This window comes from Silene latifolia, chromosome X (assembly GCF_048544455.1).
Source record: "Silene latifolia isolate original U9 population chromosome X, ASM4854445v1, whole genome shotgun sequence".
In the NCBI taxonomy this organism is placed as follows: domain Eukaryota; kingdom Viridiplantae; phylum Streptophyta; class Magnoliopsida; order Caryophyllales; family Caryophyllaceae; genus Silene; species Silene latifolia.
This window is the reverse complement of record NC_133537.1, coordinates 9,368,732-9,392,878: the sequence shown is the minus strand read 5'-3', so window position 1 is coordinate 9,392,878 and position 24,147 is coordinate 9,368,732. Positions and strand designations below refer to the sequence as shown.

At 39.4% G+C, this 24,147-nt stretch overlaps 1 protein-coding gene across 10 annotated transcripts; it reads right to left on the bottom strand.

Annotated features, from left to right (window-relative positions):
• Positions 1-9,796: 9,796 nt before the first annotated feature.
• LOC141622782 (replication protein A 70 kDa DNA-binding subunit B-like) lies at positions 9,797-23,543 on the bottom strand. Of its 10 annotated transcripts, XM_074438803.1 has the most exons (15): positions 16,056-16,163; positions 15,181-15,449; positions 14,938-15,037; positions 14,716-14,843; positions 14,560-14,638; positions 14,287-14,398; positions 12,078-12,233; positions 11,620-11,887; positions 11,413-11,512; positions 11,204-11,331; positions 11,034-11,112; positions 10,849-10,960; positions 10,575-10,753; positions 10,378-10,498; positions 9,797-10,182 (listed from the first exon to the last, which is right to left on the bottom strand). In XM_074438803.1, exons 5-15 carry the CDS (start codon positions 14,571-14,573, stop codon positions 10,048-10,050), a joined length of 1,404 nt encoding a protein of 467 aa, XP_074294904.1. In that variant the 5' UTR covers positions 14,574-14,638; positions 14,716-14,843; positions 14,938-15,037; positions 15,181-15,449; positions 16,056-16,163; the 3' UTR covers positions 9,797-10,047. The 10 variants fall into 10 exon arrangements, with proteins under 10 accessions (XP_074294904.1, XP_074294905.1, XP_074294902.1 ...); XM_074438804.1 differs by lacking the exons at positions 14,287-14,398; positions 14,560-14,638; XM_074438801.1 differs by lacking the exons at positions 14,287-14,398; positions 14,560-14,638; positions 14,716-14,843; positions 14,938-15,037; positions 15,181-15,449 and adding an exon at positions 23,393-23,543 and having other exon boundaries at positions 16,056-16,223.
• Between the last annotated feature and the right edge of the window lie 604 nt (positions 23,544-24,147).

The window sequence follows — 24,147 nt, the reverse complement described above, 5'->3', positions numbered from 1 at the left end:
CGCCTCGTAATCGGACCCGTTGTTTGAGGCCGAGAAGGTAAATTTCAAGGCGTGCTTAGACACGTCCCCATTTGGGCTGGTGATAAGGATGCCGGCTCCTGAGATGTTCGCCGTAGGGGGCCCGTCAGTAGTTATTTCCCATATGCCGGGATGCGGTTCTTCTTGGTCGGTCGGGGTTCCTCCAACCATGCCGACGTTGGTATTCATCGGGTCTTCCTCCCGCCGCAAGGATGGGCTCTTCCCCTTCTCCGATCGCTTTGCCACTTTGAGGGATTGCATGTTGCACCCTCGGCGGATATCCGGGTGTTGACCACCTCGTCCTTCTCGTTCTTGGAGACGAGCTTATGCGCTTCCCCGGTCCGAGACATACATCGGTGTCGGGCCCGATGGACATTACCTTGCGTCGGCCTCGCTCCGAGTGACTCGGCCTATGAGAACGTTGTAGGCGGACGAGCCGTCGATGACCACGAACTCAGCTAGGATATTCTTGGCCGCATCTCCTTCGCCGAACATCACCGGGCGATCCCGATTGACCCCGGGGTACCAGGCCGGCCGAGAAACCGTACAATTGGTTGGTGCGGGGGCTCGGTCTTCAATCTTCGGCCGAGCCCCGAAAGCACTCCCCGAACATAATGTTCGTGTAGGCGCCCGTGTCAATCGTGCACCTCTTGACAAGGTGGTTGGATATGTCCAAGTGGACTACAAGTGGGTCGCTGTGAGGGGCGATGACTCCCTCGTAGTCCTTCTTCCCAATGGTTATATCGGGGATGTTGGAAGCGGTGGCCGCTGTTTTGGGCACAAAGTTGATGGCCTGATACGGCTCGTTCGGTGCCGTTTGTGCCCATGAGCGGACCCACCGTTCTCGTTGCCCCCGATGACAACATTGATTACTCCTATCCGTTCGAAGACGGATTTTTACTCGAGCCGCCGGCGTCGCCTTTTGGCCTTTGGCGACATATTTGTCGAGGCTCCCCTTCCGGATCGGCTCTTCGATGGCATTCTTCGGATGCCTAGCTTGTCGATAAGGTGACCGGTGTGGCCGTGGTACTCACAAGATCGACTCGTGTCACCGTCCCCCTTCGGCTTGGGGGCCTTTCCCACTTCCTCGGCCCTCGCCCTTGCTCGGGCGAAGACCTCGGCGGCAGACACAACCAGGGGGGTGTGATCATTGTACCGCCTTTGGTGGTACGTTCCCGAACTCCCCCCGGCGCCCATCGAGCTCTGCTTTCTGGCAGATCTGTCAAACCGCGACCTATTATCGTCACAGCGTCTTTCGTCCGGGTTGTCCTCCCGGCGGCCCTTTCTCTCTGAGTGCCCGGCCTCGCTGGGGCCTACCCAGGTTTTGTGGTAGTCCTCCACTTTTATGGCTTGATCGGCCATCTTCCTGGCGGAGTCTAGGTTCAGGCCGCCGCACTTGATGAGCTCATTTTTTAGGTCTCCTCTCGGGAGGCCTTTCATCAGCGAAGGTCGCTGCCGGTTCATTGCTTCACTCACGAATCTGCTGAACCTTGGCGTCGAACCTCTTCACATAACTTCGGAGAGACTCGCCTCCCTCCTGTCTGATAGTCAGGAGGTCCGAGGTCTCCACGGCCTTCCTCTTGTTGCAAGAGTACTGGGCTAGGAATGTGTCCTTTAGGTCGGCGTAACAGTATACCGACCCGTCGGGTAGCCCCTTGTACCAACTTTGTGCCATCCCATGCAGTGTCGTTGGGAAGACTCGGCACCAAACCTCATCGGGTTGCTCCCATACCGACATGTGAGACTCGTAAGCCTCAACGTGGTCGGTTGGGTCGCCTTCTCCTTTGTATGCTATGGGTGGCAACTTTAGCTTAGTCGGCACCGGGGTCTCTAGGACGTAGGTGCTGAGGGGCTGTCTGACCACGTGTCGAACGACACGCGGCGATCGACTCCTCGCACCCCTAGTCCGGCTCCTCTCCCCGTGGCGGGAAGGGCTTCTTCTCCGACTCTGGTGAGTCGGACTTCTTCCCCGACTCTGGTGAGTCGGGCTTCTTCCCCGACTCTGGTAAGTCGGGCTTCTTCTCCGACTCAGGTAAGTCGGACTTCTTTCACTCCTCTGGGAATGCCTCGTCGGTGCTGCAGCGACGCCGTCCTCTCGTGAGTGCGGGAAGGACTTAGGTCTGCCACTAGCGTTCTGGGCTCCCCCGGCGTCTTGACAGGGCCAGATTCTTCCAGTGCTCCGTTCAAGTCTCTTAGAGTCACATTATGGGCCCTGGTCTCCTGGACGGGTTCCGCCGCTCTTGTCGGTGTGACAGTGTGAGCTGGCGTACTACTAATTAGGTCCAGGAGTAGCTTCAGTTTTGCTGCCTCGACCACATGCCCCATGATGGTGACCTGCTCGGCGGGCAGCGGCGTATCTGGTATTATTGGCATCCCGTACTCCGGCTGAATTACTAGGCCGATGGAGGATTGCGCAACACCAGAATTGTGGACGGTATCATCTTGGCATAATTCAGTTTCGTCAGTTACGAATACCTCTTGTTGTTTCGACATCTTCTTAGCTTTTTTGGGTGGGTTTTTGTTTTTTGTTTGGGAATGAATGTGACTAGCTTCTAGTATCTTTCCCCACAGACGGCGCCAATTGTTCCGGGTGTAATTCCAGAGCAGTTATTTGTTACCACTCGTGCTTGTAGAATGACGTCTTTGGTTGACTTCTCTTTTCGGTCTCCTGAAACAGTGAACAAACTGAGGGCTCGGCTTTGGACCGAGCGAACTCACTCCGACGCTCAAGTCAGTAACTTAGAGAGGCAAGTTGTTGTTACTTGGCGAAGTATGTATTGTAGAGAGATAAGGAAGATATTACCAGATGAATAGTGATTCTTAGGTTAAATTGTGGATCATTTCCTCAATGATAGTTGAGGAGTATTTATAGACTTTCACCTTTTGTCACGTAGTGGCCAAGTGGCCAAGTGGCTAGCAGGTGGAAAGACTGAGCTACCCTCGGCCGAGGGGCCATGGCAGGCCGACGGGCCCAGTTGACTCGCCGCCGAGGGGTCTTGGATATGAGTTCGCGGATGTGTGCCCCGGCTGGCTGGTTGCCCCGGCCGGGACCCATGAGACAGGCCGACAGGCCATGTCGGTTAGGCTGTCTAAGCCGTTGACTTACTGTGGATATCTTTGACCTTGCTCAATATGTTGACTTGGTCAGCGGGTGCAGAATATGCCCCATCAATAATCATGTAACTCTTGTATTTTATGAGTGTAACTATAGGCAATAGTCATGTAACTTTTGTCCTTCCATGTGTAAAATTAAATAAATCTATAAAATCTTATTAAAAGGCTAACCTAAAAAATGTGACATGACAAGTTTAATTGTGATGGCAACTTTTAATGTGACATGGTAAAAAAAAGTGACATGTATTACCAATTTAAGAAAAATAAAAAATATAAGTTAAAAAATTTAAGAAAAATATAAGGTATAAACACTAAAAAGAAAGAAAAAAAATATTGTAAACCATTGATCTCCTCTCATAATTTTTGTTATTTATTTACCTTATTTATTTAATCATTATTTCCCTTATTTAAGGAAATGACCTTTTGACTTTCATTTCATCATTACTATATATACTCCGTATTTATGTACCATATTTTTTATTTCCTTTCATTCATAAAAATTTGAGAGAATTAGTAATAGAATTTTTCATATATATATATATATATATAACTATTATATTTACCCTAATTTTCAATTTTATTCAAAAAAATAGCACCTAAAGTATACACAGAAAAGTAAATTAATTATTTCGTTTTATATTTTTCTTATGTTTTGTATTAAGTTGTTATTATTTTTTGTGTTTGTATTAATATTGCAGGAGAATGAATTTCCAACTTTATTCAAAAAATTGGTAGGTAAGGTATAGCTAAAGAACTAAATTAACTATTTCGCTTTTTATTTTTATTATGTTTTGAATTAATTAGAATCTTATTAGTTATTTTTTTATGTTTATATTAATATTGCAGGAGAATGAATTTTCAACTTTATTCAAAGGGGTCGTTTGGTTACCCACTAAACAATGCAGGAATTTAAATTCATGTGAATTGGAAAATGGGTATGTTGTTTGGTTACCCCAATTCACATGAATTGGAAGTTCCCATGAATTCCAATTCCTCCACAATGGAGGAAGTTGCTTACCTAGGCCCCCTAGGTAAGTTAGAATGCCTACATGAATTGCACTTCCTCCATGGCAACCAAACATTTTTTTTGTAATTCACATGAATTCCAAATTCACGTGTTTTATGACTTCCTAGGCAATACAAATTCCTATATGCAACCAAACGACCCCAAAATTGGTAGGTAAAGTATATATAGAGAACTAAATTAATTGTTTCACTTTTTATTTTTATTATGTTTTGAATTAATTAGAATTTTATTAGTTATTTTTTTTGTGTGTGTTTGTATTAATATTAAAGGAGGATGACATACTCACATATCAATAACAATGCACGAGATTGGAAATAATGGCTATGGTCCCTATGGATCTTCTTTACAAATTTTTTCTTGGTTTGGATGACTCTTTCATTTTTGTCGATTTTTCTTTTTTTCCACAATGGTTTATTTGAAATATCGAATGGTAGCAAAAATCTTTAATAAGTTGTTGACTGTTGTTACATTATTGCCCTTCACTCTTTCATACACTTTAGACTCCTTTGTAACCCTTATGTTCTATTTTTATTTTGTCAAACAAGTTACAAATCAAATTGCTTAGCCAAACTGTTAAAGTACGATGCACATATGTCAATTTGATCTTATCATAGTGTTATAATATGCATAATAAATATTATGCATGATTAGTAATTAGTTAGAAACCGATTTTTATTCTCCAATTCATTGTTCCAATTCCAATGCTTTCAAGCCTTTAAATCATTTTTTTTGTTTTCCATCAAATATACTATTCTGTAACTCACAATATTTTTTGGATAAATATTATTTTTGAATGATTTGTTTATATATTATTTTCTCATGAATTAGGAAAGGCTAATATTTCGTATGAAGTATAATAGTATTGTTTTGATTATAATTTTTGATGAATGATCGAATATGAAGAAGCAAATCATTGGAGTATTTTATACCAGGTTGTCCAAACCAACATTACCCGTCTTTACAAAAGTCAACTATTTTTTGTTCTCTCTGTAATTTAGAGTATTTTATTGGAATTTTGTGTCTCCTTTTTCCTTTTCTTTTTGTTAATGTGTTTAGAAACATCGACCTCGACACTCAATCAGGTAAATTGGCCTCTTTGAGAAGTGGTCGGGTTGTTGTCGATGCGTATTACTTCCCTTATATTTGATCCTATCTTCTTTAGAAAAGTAGTATTGAAGTATTCAACTGGTAAGTTTGGGATGCGAACCCACGCTGTAAGCTTGGTAATACTGTCCTCCGAAGGAACGAAGTTGGGCACCCATTTCCTAATTGTGAGTTAGTGGTCGTCAATCATCCACGGACCTTGGGTCATGACGAAATCATAGTCGTACTTTTATGAAAAACGGGTTACGTAGTAGGAACCCGTGAGATCAGTCAAAGTCAGTTTTCCTCTGATCGACCATTTTGCTTGAAGCTTTCTCATTAACGAGAGAGAACCGATGTTTTTGTCGAACATCTTTATGATGAGTGAATGGCGCCATGGTTTCTGGATAATCGCTTTTTCTTTTTTGGTAAGGCATATCCTAGGGCACATCAGATCTTCCTCATTTCCCTCCTTCTCAACATCATCGTCTGAATCAAGATCGATGTCATCGAGGGACAAGTCATCCATTGAATTGGCTCCATTGTCAAATCCTTGTACCATCGACTTGTAGGAGGACGCCGGAATCTCTGTTTTCTCACCAGAATTCTGTAGGGAAATGGTCGGAGTTGATTCGCTTGTATTTGGGACGGTTGAGTTCTGAGCTTCGAAAGAGTCAATGTGCATAGTCTTTCGTTTAGAATTTTTTGGGAAAGGAGGAAAGGATGAAGCAGGGTTGCGGGGATTTAGGGCAGAGTTGGTGAGATTGGAGGTTATGGGATTGGTCTTCGATGGGAGACCATTGTTTGCTTCAAGCATTCGAAAACAGAAAATTTTATCTCTCTAAAAAAACTTGAACTTTTGTATATCATGTGTTATTTAATTGTACATAAAATGAAGGAATACTACAAGATACATTGAAAATTATTATGTGAATCAATATTTTGGCACCGTTATAAGATACACGATTCATTTTTTTTTGGTTAACAACGAAGTGGGTATTACCCAAAAGCGAGAAATGAAAAGCGAAAATAAAAACTAAACTAAACTACAACAAAAACTTAAAACGCAAAGCAAGGGACCATCCGAGGCCAAGCGACACCAGCCATGTCTTGCTCAGCCAGAATGACGAGTTGATTCGGCATATTCGAAAGATCAAAATTGATCAGTTGCTGCGACATCGTAACCCCCTTATTTGCTAGCCAATCCGCGCATGTATTACCTTTTTTTATAAGATATATGAACTACTCCTCCATCTCAGTTATTTATTTACCTTTTTTTTATTCAATATAAAGAAAGAAGAAAAGACCATTTATCCAAACTAAAAAGGTAAACAAAATAGTGAGAAGCTCAAAAATAAAATACGTAAACAAATGACCAGAACGGAGGGAGTACATTGTACGAGTGGGTATTAATCAAGATCTCATCTTTGTATCACTCATTTGCTTTGTATTTATTCACTCCATCCTAAATTTAGGATACTCGCCCCCCTCGTTTGATCCAATTAAGTTACTGGATACACTCATTTAAGTTGCTAGATACAAACCTCAATCTAGCTAGATGCACTCCTTTAAATTTTTAGATACATATCTCTAGCTTGTTAGATATACTTCTTTATACATACATCTAGTTAACTAGTTACACTCGTATAAGTTTTAAAATTTTGAAGTTACTAGTTGTTGCCCCGCGCCCTACCGGGCGCGGGACCGCAATTTAGAGAATCGTTTATCAGACCACATAGGAGCGAAGTAGGAATTAAGTTGCCGTTTTAATTCAGCATGCGCTATTGTATCATTGGGCTGTTCCTTTTTTTTGGGTAAAATTGGGCTGTTCAATGTAAGACTAAGCCCTGTTGAAGTTCATTGATGGCTAGAAGATATGAGGCCTGGTAATTCAACCAGCTTTTCAAAGCTAATTGCAAAGACGTAGTAATAATTAGTGGTTGTAAATTTAACAACCAGCTTTTCTGAATCGCCAGTTTTTGGGTTCACTTTTTTTTTGGGTGTATTTAATACAAAGAGGTTCAATTTTGGCACTTTTGTGCATCAACAAGTTTACTATAGACGCTTTCGTGCGTTCTCAAATATTTTCCATTTACAAACATGATACATCCAATCTTTTGGAAGGAATCAGTGTTTTGAGTTCATTTTTTCCTTTAGCCTCCCAGAAAAAATAAAAAAAATTGAGAATGAACCATATTTTAGAAGCACGAAAGTGGTAATTAAATTACAACTCATTGGAAAAATGCTGAAATTCTGCATTCAAAATCTTGTAGGAGTACTTACAAATATAAGTGTACTCTAAAATACTGGATACCAAAGGGGTTTTGCAAATTAAATGAGATACAAGTCCACACAAAAAGTTCATCTAGTCTAGTAATCTACAATACTGCTGGCTATATATCCATCAGAAGTTTCCTTCGCATCTCATATTTTTCTTCCTCTCATATTTCTTCTAGCTAACTGATCTACCAAATATGTTTGCGAACCTATTAAAGATAGAAAAAAGAATTAATATTAATTATCCTTCATCGTCGCAAAACTTGGTGAATCAAAGAAGTTGATAAATGAGAATTAAAATATAGAAAGCTGAACAACACAAGAAGTTAGTATACTTGACGCAGGGGGAACAACAAGAAAAAAATGAAGCAATGGTGTAAAAAAAAAAAATCGTAGTTATCGGTAGTCTGTACCTCTTAGTGTGTAGGGTAGCCCATACAAACTATCCCCATGGATAATGGATATTAAAGACATCTTTAACACACCTGTTAATAAGCATATCAGATTGTCAAAGATTAAAATCACAAAATCGAAATTATCATTCCTAGATCACCCTATTAATGTCTGAAATGTCGATTTAAGGACTTCAAAACTATCCAGCAATAACAAGTGATAGAGCAAAAATGCCTAAATATGGAGTTTTGTAGTAGGGTTACTCGAAACTGAAAATTACCAAGAGTGGTCATTAACAAGGGAGCTTTCAAACAGGTTTAAACATAGCCTATTTCTCACACTCTCAATGATCTATTTGATCTTACCGAATTTAGATGAAAGAAGCAACAAGGTGCATCATCTACAAATGATGATAACTTTTACCGGTTCATATGCTATAAGTCCTTTGTGCCATTAACAACATAGCCAAAATGTCAAGTTACCAATGAGCCTTCCTAGTGTGTCAAATCCATAAATACAATTTGAAAATATATCATCATAAATCCTTTGTGCCATTAACAACATCACCCAGACTTGGCTAATGCTATAAGTTTTAGTTTTATGCAACTATTTGAACAATTTATGTGGAATAAAAACAATCATTGGTGCATCATAGACAACAATGACAAAATATACCACCAAACAAGTTATCTATACTTTTGATTTTTAAGGATACAAATGACTCCCTCGTCCCCAATCATTTGTATACCTTTCATTAAAATACCCCCCGCAAAGAATAGAAAAGGTAAACAAATAAATGAGACGGAGGTAAAAGTAACATAAACAAACTTTATCAAGGCCTTGTGTTTTGGATAAATATCTTACAACTAATCTCGCTCGAATTTGTTCTTAGGCAAATGAATCAACTGACATTTTCTACTTATTAACTCATTCCAATGACATCATCACAGTAACATGAACGATGACATCTCAAGTGTCAAACGAGAATAAGAAAGCCAAATGACATTAGTAAATAATTATCTATATGTGGGGGCGACAATGTTAGCCCAAGTAAGCAAGGTTGTATTATAGAGAGAAAAGTGAAACAATTCAGCATGAGGCAAAAGGTGAACAATTGACTAAGACGGAATTGTATATTACAGTAAAAATAATTATAATGTCAACACCTTAACAAAAGATTAACAATTTGAAAGTCAAAACAAAGGAAACTCAAGGTTAAAATTAATTGATAAAATTACAATTAAACACAAATTACCTGGTAGGGGCAACCAATTCCATTGAAAGACATTGTGGCACAGAGCGTCAGTGTTGGAATTCAATTATCGCTTAAATAATCCTTATTATGAAGCAAATCCCTAACTTACTCACATACGAGCATGAACCTAATGTAACGTGAGAAAATTAACAACAATAAATATGAATTATCACATAAATTGGATTTTAGACAAGAAAGCTTAACTTCTGGAAAAAGAGATTCATACACAAGGGAAAAAAATTGAATTGAATGGAGAAAATAAAATACTTGGGCCCAAGAAAGGTAGATGAAAACCTAAATATGAAGTATTTCAGCTCGAGATCGAGTTATCAACTTGTGCTTTCTCATTGAAAAAATTGAGATTTAGGAGATTTAGGAGATTTAGATGAAGGCAGTTTAAAGTTTCAACTTCTAAGAGAGTGGAGAGATAAAGCGGCAAGTGAAATGAATTTTTTCAACTGCTTAGGTAGGGTTTTGAGATAAATAGGCTCAATTGGACTCTTGACATTTTACATGTACTAGTTGGTTGCACCGCGCGCGCAAGCGCGCGGTACCCCAAGATATTTTAATCTCGGACGTTTAACTTGCATTGATGCGTTTTACCTGGCTGTCATAAGTTTGCGCAAACATTTTCTTTAACATAAAGCATCCAGCTTATAATCATAACTTACAGATTACATCTTATTGCCATAATACTTTTTGGGTAAGATGGCATAACATAGCGGTTATTATCATTTACATGCTACTAACCATTGCCTAGTTCAGTAATATGTCACTGAATTTATTCCTTAATACTAAACATGCTGGTGTTGCATGTCAAAACGTGCACTGTGAGCATAAGCTTGGCAAAAGTTTCCCAGCAGGCCTTCGAAGCGGCACTTTAGTTTCGAGACACTTGTTTGAGATACCACTCTAGTACTTGTGCCCTTGAGAGCGAATTTTTAGGCGCCACCTCGATGTAAATTGGCGTACATCTAATCTGATTTTCAACTTGGCCAAGGTAGTCTTCTCTTTCCTACATTCAAAATGATTCATATGGATGAGTATCAGATATTATATATAACCTGTCAAGTGCGGTGGTAAGGGTGACAAGCGTGAAAAGTCACGACGGCTGTTTATATGTCCCTGAATTGCTGCAGTTCTTGTAATAGGCACTCTGTTTAGGGTCGAATAAGAAGGAATTGTTCGGCAAACTTAGAAATGAAAGTACCTGCGGAAGCATTTTGTATAAGGTTGTTGCATCCACTTCTAGTAGTTGCTCTGCGCTCTTAGTCAACGCAGTGAAAAAATAGGCACCAGTTTCATCCGTTGCTTCAAATTTTATGGCCATCCTGCATTTATAATTACCCCGCCCTATTAGATTTAATAGCCTGTTTCGTTAACATCTCTGGTTTATGGAATCTTTACCTAGGAGTTGAAATAGCATTTTCTGTGAAACAGTCGGTGCATGTATAGACGACTTCAATGTCTTCATAGTTCCCTGTTCCGCAGTGGCTGCAGCCCAGATATAAGCGTAGTCTTGTATGGTCAAATTCTTTTAGTTGTACTTGCAACCAATGGCGTTCTTCCTGTAGAGTGTTTTGAACCTGTCAATTGCAATGAACATTTGCAATTATCTATAGAACCTAGCTATCAGCGGGTACTGCTCATGCAATTTTATGGTAATAAGATGGACACTTACTTTCTTCTGTAGGAGGGTTTGTATGGTAGTTATTATGCGCTGCGTTTGTGGACGGCGCACTTCACAGATTTGTTGGTTCTTCGAAATGAGTAGATCTATGTTTGCCTCTCCCCTGTAACATTTTCTTGTTTAACTCATATAATTTTGGTGCAATGCAAGCATGACATGAGTTGTAGAATTTTTACCAAGCATGCAGTGAAGCAGCATCCTCCCCTTGTGGATATAAGTTGGTAAATGTTAAACAGGTTGTTTCAAGTGAAAACCCTACATAATTAGAATAGGCAATTGTTTCAGCTGCACAATTTTGTGGGATGGTACTTAATCTGTAAATTCCATGACGATTAAGAGTAATTACCCTTTTCATAAGACATCCTTAGAGCCGTGAATCCAATAACTGGAAAGGATGGTGCCATGGATTGGAGAGCTTTGTATGCGTTAATGGCTGGCTCTCCCCAAACTGTTACTATCATGACCTGTTCAGAACTACATTACAAAACAATATGGTAGGTGAGCCATGGTGTTAATTTTTATTTGTATGTTTATGCTATGGATGAAGTTTTGTACCTGTGATCAATGATGATAACCTCGCAGGCCTCTCGTGGCCGGCCACTGTGTGTCGGAACTTGGTATTTTGAACTCACATATACAACAATTCCCAAGACATCTATAGTTTTATTGTTAGTTAGTTTGAAATAGAACAATAACAAATGTTGATCCATTTCATAAGAAATACTAAATTTTCAGACTAAGAAATATTTAGTGATGTCTCACCGTATCGATGACCAAGTGACAATTCCCTTGGGATAGATGCGAGTAAGATGTATTCAGGTAAACATGTGGAATCAGGTCCATAAATAGGCTGAATGGTTGTCTTACTGTTAAAGTAAATGTGATAGATTGGCTGTTCTGGAGTTACATAGGTCGGAACACTTAACACATCCACCTCCGCATTGTTTATTACATATTCCATTCCATCATCTACAGCATCCTGAAAGATTTCTAGGTCTTCATTGTATAATATAGTTTTAAGTGTAGCTCCCTGCAGTAGGTGAAGCTTTAAATACTTAACATGAAAAATATAACAACAGTACGTTTTGGAAGATTATGATTAATAGATAAGACAACGCACAGTGCATCAAAAATCTAAATATTTAGATCCATCCCTAACAGTGATCCGTCTAAATAAACATACTTTAACCCCAAATATTTACGAATTTTGTAAAACCTACCTCTTCGTCTTCAAATGTAATCACTTGGGATTCCAAGCTGCTCTTTTCTGATGAAGTATGGAAATTCGTTTTGTCGATGACCTTGACCTTAATGGAATGTGGAGTTTTTTTACCTGCAATCTCCCTGGCAAGCTTCCTCATAGGTTTCATGGTGACCTTCACAATTAGTATTAATATATTAGCGTCTTATTCAAACAGGTTATATATGTAATGTAAACGAATTTAAAATACAACTTTGGAAAAGATGGATAGTATGTAAAGAACTTAAACTTACAGTGGTAGTTGATGAAGTGTTGTTAGCATAGAGTATAGAACAGTTGTAGTTATAGGAGTTTATGTTGCTTGTAATATTGGTTTAGATATCATGGCAATGATTGATTTTCTTACACACAAAGTACTGTAAATGTATGGCAAGGGTTACTCAGCACTGAAAAATAATAACTCTGACAGCTGCCTATGTGATAATATTTGATATTTTCTAATTGTGTTGTCATGTCCATGGGTAGTTAACCTGCAATCAGTAAAGATATTTTTTCAATTGCTTGATTTGTGGTCTGCTGTTCAGTATAGTCATTTTCACAGTTCCTTTCATATGGTGTTTTTTGGGTTCTAATTCTGTGGGATGCAATTATTCTAAGTTAAAGTTATGTGCAGTTCAATTTATGATTTTAAATGTGCTAATTTCTGTGATTCTTGTATATGTTAGATGGATTATTCTTGGTATACTGGCTAATACTGATCTTGCAATTTTGCACCTTGCACATCATATAAGCAGCTCAATATCAGCCTATGAACTCACAAACATAGGTGTATCAGAACGGTTTGTTTTTTTGCAGTGTTTGCCGTAAAGAAGCTTGGTAATCTTCATAGTTGTAAACACATTTAACAGAATTTAGTACAAATTAAGAGGACCTGTTATGGTCTATAATACTCGGGTAATCCGATAAATAAGCGGCAAAGAGTAGCTGTAAGTATTGATGGCGTTTTATGATGAGTACATATTTCGAGGCTCACTTATGTGGACAACTGATTACAAATGAAACATTGTTGTACTAAGGCACCATGTTTGGCAGCTATGTTAACCACTCTTTATTCTGGCATGAGAACATGCATACGTTAACAAAATAGTTGTCGCCTCAGTTCTTGCCTCCTAAAATCTTCAAAATGTTTACCATCTACCTTTGCCGCCATGCAGTTTACTCAAGTGAAAGCTGTTTGAGTACCCACTTGAGCACTCCGTTCCTTGAGAGAGCCGGTGCTGGCCCTACCTGAATGTAGAATTTGCTGTTTCGAATTCTACTTTCAGCATCTGTTAGGCATTTGTCACGAACCTGCGTAGATGTTATCATGTATCAGTATAAGAGTATGGTTTTAAATCTGACCAATGAGGCGTGGAATCAGCATAGCCGTATGCACCGTAAGTTTTACTTTTAAAATATGTAAATCCTTTTCGTGTTCTTATACCCCTTCCAATAATTCTTTGAGCATAGACTTAGTTTCGAAACTTACTTCTAGATCCATTGTATAGAATTCACTGGCCTTTTTTTGCAATAGTTTTTCAGCATCATTGGTGAATGCAGTGAACATGTAAGAGCCTGTTTCGTCAATGGCTTCAAAAGTGATGTTCATCCTATATACAACCCCAAAAATATGTTGTTAGAAAGTTTTTCTATGGTTATTGATATTGTTCCTGAATAACTATAAACTATATGGGCACCTGGGTAAAGAGGTTACTGCTGCTCTTTTGCAGGTAGTACAAGTATACTCGACATTGATTTCTTTCTTGCTTCCTGTTCCACAGTGGATACATCCAAGGTAGAAGCGCACATCCTTTCGATCGAATTCAGGACTTGATACATGAAGCCAGTGCCTCTCTTCTTGTAGTGTATCAGCAGCCTGTGAATCTAATATCAGTTTCAACAGTTCCACGTCTAACCATTTAAATCTGGCCGCCATTGGATAATAATTAAGGTAATTGTGTGCTTCCATGGCCATGATATAAATGGTGGCAAGGTTTGCTTAGTTGGCTAGGTAAATGATTGTTGGTCGCATTGTATATTTACATTTGAACATATTTTCGATTAACTGATGTTTAATTTGAAACTTTTATGTATAACTCAGCTTTGACATTTTACAAGCATCTCATTAAGTGGGTCTGTGTAAGACCATTGAAATTGGGCCATCAATATGTGATTTGGGAATTGTGTACCTTTTTAGTGCGTATTTTCCTTGTTGTAGTTGTCACTCGTGTGGTTGCTGGAGCACGAATATCTAACACTTGACAGTGCTTAGCAGAGATTGTTGTCTTATTTGCTGCAGCCCTAATAACATGCAGAAGTAGTGAAGTTAGTTTCCAAGAAATATTAGTTGTGGGGGTGCTGTTAAAGGAGGGTGGTGCTGGCGGTGTGTTGTTGTGTGGAGAACGGGAGGGGGCCAGCCTTGGTTGGTGGTCTGGTTCAAAGATGGTAAAGACGTTTCTTACCAAGCACGAAGCATATCCGTTTTTTCCCCTTCTGGATTTATCTTCACAAATGTTGATGATGTAGTGGATAGTGAGAAACCTAGCATGGCAGTTCATATCTTATAAGCCAATGCTGGTCAATTTAAGCAAAACAAAATCCCCGGTAGGATGTTGTACCTTTATGATAGGACGGCTTTAGAGAGGTTACACCAATGATTGGGAATGATTCAGCTACTTCTTGTAGTTGCTGCCCTTCTCTGGTGGCCAGCTCCGCCCACGCTGTTATGATCAGTGGGTGTTCCGTACTACAACAGTGTAAGTAATATAGTCATAAACACATGTACTTACTATGTAAAAGAGCACATAGATTTTGGTTAGTTGTGGTTCTTGTGTTCTTACCTATGATCAATAATGATCCATTCACGGACATCCAAAGGTAGCCCACTTGGTCGTGGTACCTGGCGCAGCGGCTCCACATAGATAAGTACGCCAACTACATCTACACATTATCAAACAAGGCAACCTTGTAAGACTAAGCAGTATCTAATTTAACAGCATGCAGAAGAGGTTAATTTGGGCGTAGCATGAACACAATATCAGATTAGCCTGAATACAATTTCAGATTTGATTTTTATTGCTAACCATATCTGTCATCGGTTGTGTTGGTTCTTGGTATGGCAAAGAATGGTGACGTACTCCGGACCAATAGGAGGTTTGGACCCTTCAACAGCTTTCATAATGGTATCAGAACCAAAGCTAAGCTGAAAAGGATGGTCATCAGCAGTCAATCGATATTTCTCAGGCATTGGCCTTATCTTTGCATTGGAGATGTCATATTCCACTTTACTTTGTATGATATTTTCATAAGCGCCAATGTCATCATTGTAGAGGATAGTTTTTATCTTGCTGCCCTGTATTTAATGTAGAAGAAATAAGCAATTAGGTAATAGTATCTGAACTTGCAATCAACACCCGCCTTATAAACAGCGAAAGTGCAAAAAAGTATTTGTTGTAAACAACAATTATTGTCAAAGATTCACAGTTAACACGGCCATCTGATTGCTGCAGTCATTATATTCTATGAAAACAGATTACAGGCTATTAACCACAATAACATTCAAGATTAGAGGGCCATGGGTCTCTAGATTGCACCCAAACTGCAAACTGTTAATCTTTGGGTGGTGTTGGTTGGCTTGCAGGGATTTAGTTTGGCTCACTTGTACGTCTATGTTCTAATTGAGCCTCATGCTTGGTGTTCTAGGACAACATTTCAGTATGGTAAGTGGCACAAGACGAAGTTTGGGTTCATTATTTGGCTACGATTATTTCTAACTTAGGTCAGCTACGTCAATTAACTGGCACCTGACTGTATAGAGGTCAAGGAATTTAGATCACCCCAAACGTATCCTGTAATTATTTTGCAGGTGCCACATAAAGACTGGAATTCAGCTATTCTAACATTATGTACTCATAAATGCATATTATATCAACCAAATGAAATTAAATTTCTGAATTACCTCTTCATCTTGAAAAACAATCCTCTGGTAATGTGATGACCTCTTGTTGGGTGAATATTGTGTATTTCCCTTGTCAATAACCTTCAGTCGAATAGTATGCGGGCCGACTTTATCATCTAGGTCCTTCACAAGTTTTTTCTCAGGTTTCATGGATGCTGCAAAATATGGCTTAACAATTGTTTGATAAAGATTTCAGAGTATTCCCTATACCAACTCTCAAGACTATAAATAAGTATTTATCAGTTACTTAGACCGTGTCAGTACAATTGAAATTTAAAGAGTAGTTGACCCTTTTTTTCTTTGACGCGAAGGAGCACGTTTAGTCAAGAAGTTGTGATGGCTGGAAAAAGTACTTGATTGTTGATGTGCAGTCCTGTCCTTTCCCGCCTGATTGCTTATTGTGTAGCTATTTTAGGAGTGTTTGGGCATGCTCTGGTTCAGAAATCAGTTACTGAATCATGCCATTGTAAGGTTAACAGTGAAACTTGGCAACTCCCTCTTGTCATCTCTCCCATGCTTTCCACTGAATTTATCTCTTTTTTGGTGTTGCCTGGTACACCCTAGTCCTGTATAGTCTTTTTTTGGTTCTTTTTTTATTCTTTTTATATGTACTTTGGTTGTCCTTGAGCTAGTATACTTTCCTCTTTTTTAAGACACTTGTTAGGTTTACCAAGTCAATTAGTTGTTTAAATATTACATTTGCGTGTATTTTCCGCCAAAAAAAAGTAAGTATAATCCCGTGCAACTTTAAAGACTATTCATACATGATTGGTAGGTCGAAATCCGGTGTTTTACTTAAATACATGGCTAAACCTTCGCAAGTGTAAATTTGCGACAATAAGCCCTTTGCTATTAAATGATTCTCATAGTTGTACAAACGGATAGCCATATAGCTGGCCTTGAAGTTTGCTGTTGTTGCCTAGGTTTGACTTCATTTAATCCAAATTTACTCTAAAATTGTTTGGATATTGTATAATTTAAACAATGACCTTAAACACATAATTGTGATTAATCATTATAGATTTTTAGGAGCCCATTTTCTCTCCATTTCCTCAAAAGAATTGGAGAGAGAAGTATTTATTAATAGCCCAAATCGCATATTAGCAATAGCAGTTGGTTAAAAATTTACGCACAAACATACAAGAAAATGAGGGTGTAAGAAGCAATTTTTATTTTAAGAGATTGTGCGAGGAAATGGATCGAAAGGAAATAGAGATTATCCATTTCCGAACTCAAGTGTTTTGAAATTTTGAGTGTGAAATGACAAGTCTATTAAGGCTTTTAAATGAGAGAACCAAGTACAACCTAGGTGACGGGCTATAGTCAATTTCTTTATCACTTTGGTTATTTAATTTGTTGTAAAGGAATATCCATATTCTATTTTATTATTAAATTAATTCTAATTCAGATGTTAACCAAGAATCAAGAGTATCGGCTTTAGTAATGGCGCGCTATTAGACATGAGCGTTTTTTAAAATTCCTGAAGGGGAAATTGTTATATGAGTTGTATACAAATATGTTTTGGTCATCCTTAAACCATTGAAGTAACAACACTTTATATTGTTAGCACAATTCCCAAAATTTTGAGGGCGGGAATCCGTTCTGCGTAGAACAAAAAATGGCCTGAATGTTCTGAGATAATAACACTCTATCTCATAACACGTTCCAAGTGATCTTTATCAAGGGTGAAGAATATCCATGACTAAACATGCAAAACTGCTATAAGTAATGCAAGCAATTTCAAATAGAAACCTTGTTTGTTGAGAACAAAATACATCCTACATGATTGGCTCACAATATTTCTATTGAGCTTAACTGAGCTAGCAATCTCTACAAAGCAACCAAGCACAGTTTTCTAAAGACAGTCAGTCACTGTTCTTGTTTGATTTGCATCCCCCCAAAATACACAGTTATCAAAAACATGTTGGCAGCCATATTGATTTCTTTACATTATATGAATAGTATTTTGTAATTGTGGATTCAATTCTGCACTTCCCAGGGATTTGGGCATGCTGAACTGATTTCCTGTAAGACGGCAAAATTTAGAACATTAGCTTTGCACGCCTGACGACGTGTAACGTAAATATCTAGAAGCAGCTAATTTCTTAAATACATAGGTTTGTATGTATTACCTGGAAGGCTTAGCGAATCCCGACCCTCTGCAGCACCTCAAAGGACACGACATTCTTCACTAAATTTCCTTTTTTATCATCAGCCGTTGGATTGTGGAGAACCTTCAATTCCTGAGAAGATCTAGCGCGGGACAAGGCCACATATAATTGGCCGTGTGAAAAACAAGGTTTTGGCAGATATACTCCAGCACGCTGCAATGTTTGTCCCTGAGCCTTGTTTATTGTCATTGCAAAACTTAGCTTAATGGGAAACTGTTTTCTCTGGAAATGAATAGGAAATTTTGAACTTTTGGAGGGTTTAAGGGTTATTCTTGGAAGGAAGACACGTTCGCCTGTGTAAAAACCAGTTGATATCTCACACTCAATCATGTTTGGGAAAAAACGCTTGCAAATTAGTCGTGTGTACGTTGCACGTGCCTGCTGCAGGTCTAGGTTGCGTAATAATATTACTGGCGAGTTTTCCTTGACTACCAACTCATGAGGCGTCATTCCAGGCGGACACAGCGAGTTTAAAAACTCTGCGGGATATACATTCGAATTGTCATCAATCACGCTGTCAAAACTTTTGTAAATATGGCTGTTGCCAGGGAACTTTTCAATCAAGATTTTGTTGATGGAATCAACATCATTGTTTCTTGGTGTCAATATGGCCCGCTCAGTAAAAATATCCGTACTGAATTGGTTCCCTCAAATTTCTGGGAATACAGCATCAATCAGTAGCTCTTCAGGTTGTTTTTCTGCATCTGCTTTCAATATCAGTTCCTCCGGAAGCTCAACCATCCCTTTTTCTGAACTTTGCAGTTCTCCATTACCTAGTTTCAGTAAGAACTCTGAAAATTTAGGATCCGCCCTGGCTCTAATGTTCTCAGTGAGGCTAAATTTTGTCAATTGCGGCCACAGAGCTGAACTGACTATGCTAGCATCCACAGCCTCCTGCTGCGTGCGTCGTGGAAGAACTGGTAGGACTTGTCGGAAATCACCACCAAAAACAATAACCTTTCCTCCGAATAACTCAGAACTACTGCACACATCTTTTAATAGCATATCCACAGCCTCAATATTTTGTTTTTTTTGCCATCGAGGCTTCATCCCAGATAAACAATGATGTTTCCCTTAGCAGGCATGCTAAACTACTTTGTTTTGACACATCACAGGTCAAAGTTTCATCAGTATCCAGGGGAATTTTAAATCTTGAATGAGTTGTCCTGCCAGTTGGTAAGTTTGAAGCGGCTATTCCGGAACTTGCTGTCGGCAAACATATCTTACCCATTGATCGTACCTTTGCATACAATGCCCCATACAAAAATGTCTTTCCTGTTCCACCTGGGCCGTCAATGAAGAAGGCTCCGGCTTTGCCAGTTTTTACGTGATGCATTATAGTCTTATAAGCAGTTCGTTGTTGAGTATTGAGCTCTTTCCGGGAAGCTAATTGTAGGAGAGGGATCGGAGCATTCAAAGCATCACTGATATCTCTTGTGCTTTGCACAACTGTTTCCTGTATAATATGTAGGTGAGCCAAATTAAAATGTGCAAAGCTCTTACCCATTCCCTCCAAAAACTGCTCCACTTTCCCAAAGAGCTTAATCAAAAATTTTTGCCTCTTCCCCAGGAATTGCTTTGCAAAATCCTCCGAAAGGGCTGGGTAAAATTGGTCCCAAAATTCTCATGGGGTTGTTCGGAGAATCAAGATCGAGATAGTTGCAAAAGACGACGGAGCGCGTGAGGCATTTCTACCTTTACCCTCGTCCATGCATTTTTCAAATTTGCATTGTCTTGCTCAAGTATCCCTCTTTTAATGCCGCTTCGATACGTTGCACAACAAACACCGTCTCATCGCTTGCAGATCTTCAAATGACTTTGGCCCTCTTACATGTGCCAAAGAACAATCTCGATAATACCGTTCACCTTCTCCGGTGATGCGTGCGCCACTCGCCAATGACTACACCGAGTTCCTTTTTTCCAGCTTTTCTTTTGCCTATCCACACAAAATGCTCGGGAACTCACCATACAGATATTTTTCCCCTTCAGGTAGTGCTGCACTTGTCTTAAAAAATTCGGTAAGCATAGTTTTAGTCCTCTGTTCATCAGCTTGCGACCGTTGCTAGTTCTTCGTTGTCTGTGAACCTGATGAGCTGGCTATTTGGGGTATGGACTGGCAGAGGATGAACAGGTGGGTAGATGTCGAAAAGGTTGAACCCAAAAATTCTCCAAGCAGCTTCTGGGGGTGATACCCATCTACCAGACTGATACTTGTGAATCTCATCAACCACCGGAGCCACACCTCCAGCTTCAACGTTGAATAAGATTCGATCATGACCTTTATATACATATTTATATAAATACTTCACTGCATTGATGGTTGAGCAAACCTCTACATTCAAGTGGCAATCAAACATGGCAAGTAGGTAAGGGTTGTAAGGAACAACTGATCTATTATCCATTTCAACTTTCCTCACTAATACTGTTTGACCAGTATCACGCCTTCTATATAACGGATAGCAGTCTGTCCCATTTGTTGTGAAGTTGCGTAAAATTTTGGGGTAGGCTTTGCTACACTCTCTTTTCCCATTTTTTGTTATCATACAGGCGCACTTTGGAAAATCAACACCACATGGACCATGCATCATGTGTTTGATTACAGTTGCCCTTAGATGAGGATTCTCAGTTGTAGGAATTTCCGCTGAAACATATTGATCGAACTTCTCTGGTGATGTTACTTTAAAACCTGGTTTCAGTATTACCAAGAAATGTGCATGTGGTAGGCCACGTTTTTGGAACTCAACAACATGAATCATGGCTGCAACTTCGCCAAATATTTTCTTTTCCTTGATCAGCTTTCTTAGAAACGTCAACTTCGCATGGAAGATGCGAGCGACCAGGTCTGGCCTATTGTGCGCTTGTTCACCAGGTGCTAATTCTGCCTTGATCTCCGGCCAATTAGGATTACACGTCATAGTTATGAATAGATCCGGCTTCCCATATTTTTGGACGAGAGCCATTGCATTCAAATACCTTCTACGCATATCCCTAGGACCCCCTATGAATGACGGTGGTAGAACAATTCTTTTCCCAACATTACACGCATTGTTCTCCCCAAGTTCTAGCGTGTCAAGGATTCCTTGATACAGATCTGCCCGAATGGTTTCCTGGTTTAAGCGGAGAAAGTCCAACCTTGTATTTTCAATCTTCACGTACATGTCGACAATGAATTGTTGGAACAGCCTGCCTCCTCTAAGAAGTACGTTACCAGGTCTGATTTGAAATTTGTACGCATAGTACTCTCTACAGGATATTCGCTTGTCAGCTCTTGTGCGCCTCCTAGCAGCATCTAGCAATGGTAAATTTACTTATAAATATTCATAGCACACTTGCAGAACTTATAGAAAATCAAAAACCCCTATTAAAAAAAAAAACTTACTTGCCACTTCTAATTGTATGAGCGTTTCAGGCTCCTCAGTTGTCATTGCGGATAGTGGGAAAGAAGAACTGCCCTCGCCTTCAAAGGAAGGACTTGATTGTTTCTTTAATCCCTGATGCCATCCACAATCCCCCCTTGGCAATAGTAGTGGATACTGTAATGGGTCATAGCATCCATAATAATGCTTGATTGTATGCGTGTGTGCACCCTTTCCATATGCAATGATATGAGGGCCTTCATTTCCTTGCATAGCTGTGTTGTCCGGCCAAACAACCGCAACTTCATCAGATGTGGGTGCATTATACACGCGTTGGTCATGACCTGGGTCAGTAGTAAGTACTATCCTTGTATCTTGAGCTACCTCCACCTCCTTCAAAGATCTAAAGAATTTGCCATATGGATTATCATCCATAAGTCCCATAAGAAGGGTCACAATTTGTTCATTCAGATCATTAGGGAACAACCGCATCCGATTTTCCTTTTCGTACTGGCCGTCATAAAAGTATAACTGCAGGTATCTAGGAATACTATCCATAGGTATTAAATCCGGCAAAAAATGATACACTTGCCCTTGTGCCTTGAAAACATAAATTCCCTTGTGATAATCTGAATCAAAGTGACCTCCTAAAGAACTGAAAGCGAAGAGGTTGTTATACAACCTCGAATATGTCTGGAATTCCTCGGATTCACTATCTCTAGCAGTATAAAGACGTATCAGTTCTTCTGGGTATTCATTAAAAGCCAACTTGATATCACCATTGCAACAACACAACCCCTTTGCTTCATATTCAAACTTCTTTGCTCCACAGTGTACACAGTAGGTGGGTGTTTTTAATTTACTTGCCTCTGATGGCACTGGCTTCCCCCCAACTGCATCCGGAATTTCTATTCAAAAGCCAAGTTAAATTTGTAGTCTAATAATTTATCATATATTTGCAATGTTAGTAATCGGATAACTCTGGTATAAAAATTCTGTTATTATTTAATAGTTCATTAAGGAACATTACTCTTTTTTCTTTGGCGCTTCCGTTTGGCCGTTGATTCTGTGTTCTGTATAGGTTGCTGTACAGGTGGCGTCATCCGTCTAGAGCTATATGGTTGGGTAGTTGCTTGACCCTCGGCCTGCGGAGCATTGCCTGTATTCAATTCCATTACAAAAGCCAAGTTTGTTGTTTAATACTGAATCCTATATTTGTACTGGCAATGACATTAGGCTTTTGAATATAACATCCCACCGAGAAAAGTTGTTGCGGTTGTGAAGTTTACCATTTTTTTTTTGGCGCCTGCGCTGGTTCCCCGTGAGAGTCTGCTCAATAGGTGGTTGTTCAGTCTGTGCAAGTCGCCTTGATTTATATGTTTGGCTAGCCGCTTTGTGATCATGTGCGATGTAGTGTCTCGCTGTTGTTTTCCAAATACGCCGTTTTCTTTTAACATTAGTTGCAGCTCTACCTGTGTTGACGTCACCTGTAACTTCCCAAAATCATTAGTGGGAGGTGGCTTGAAACATGGCAGCACAGTCATTGTTTGGGTCGTAAGTTTGTCTTACATTGAATACGTTGTTCTCATGTGGTTTGTCCAGTTGTGCATGATTCCAAATTAGACACCTATATTTGCTCCATTCAGTTGTTCTGTTTTTTGTTGGCATATTGCATTCACCTTCAAAAGTTTTGTACGCTAATAAAACAAGACTAAGATTTTAAATTTGTGGCTCTTTGAAATAAGCTTGCTGCAATCTATACCGACAATCTTCCTTTTCAACTACTAAATGTCAAAAGCTCTTTGCTGACCTATAACCTCAGAAGACTCCATTGACAATTCCGTGGTGAATCAATTTATGCTGGTTTTCCTGATCTCTGAAGCCACCAATCAATATATAAGCAACCGTCCTGCCACAATTTTTAACGGAGCAAACATCAGCACTCCATTTTAAAAAATACCTTTTATATCGCTTGTTCTAAAAAAACACGTCCTCGCTTGAATTTAGCTATTACAATTCCAAAGAGAATTTGTTATGTTTGGGTTGCATATTTCTAACCAAGTATGGCGAAATCATAAGCACCCGGCACAAACCCCAGTTGTTTGAATAGTTATGTATGGGGTAAGTAAGTGTTTATTTAAAGCACTGATTTGAACTGCAAGAGCAAGACGACATTTACGTATTTAATGAATTTGCAGGCTATTCGAAAACCCTGCCTTGCAAACCCAAGTGAAAGTATGTACCTGAGAAACTGAATATAAATCGACACATATGGCGTGCAGTTTTGAAATTCCAGGCCATAATGTTTGTAAGGGTAGCTTAATAGCTAAACCCAAAACTCTAAATGTAAACAATTGCAACAAACAAGCATAGAAAACACATAACAGGCAAATAAAGAAAGGTTTGGTTGGCCTTTTTTGGACATTTCATTGCTTATCAAAAGTACAGCTATTGTTATCTGCAACTGCATACATTTCGCACTAAAGGTTACTCGAGTACTGAGTTACGGCCCTGATTGCCTATTGCGTTGCTACAAAAGTTTACAGCGTGCCCTACGAAAGGCTT

What these genes read in the sequence shown, in the direction of transcription:
- LOC141622782 (XM_074438795.1), bottom strand. Translation starts at nt 22,757, where the DNA reads ATGGAATTGAATACAGGCAATGCTCCGCAGGCCGAGGGTCAAGCAACT. An exon ending in TTGTTTTTCAAGATGAAGAG is followed by an intron (nt 12,234 to 16,055) that starts GTAATTCAGAAA and finishes CTAATTGTGAAG; the next exon opens with GTCACCATGAAACCTATGAG. An exon ending in GTTATCATCATTGATCACAG is followed by an intron (nt 11,332 to 11,412) that starts GTACAAAACTTC and finishes TTTGTAATGTAG; the next exon opens with TTCTGAACAGGTCATGATAG.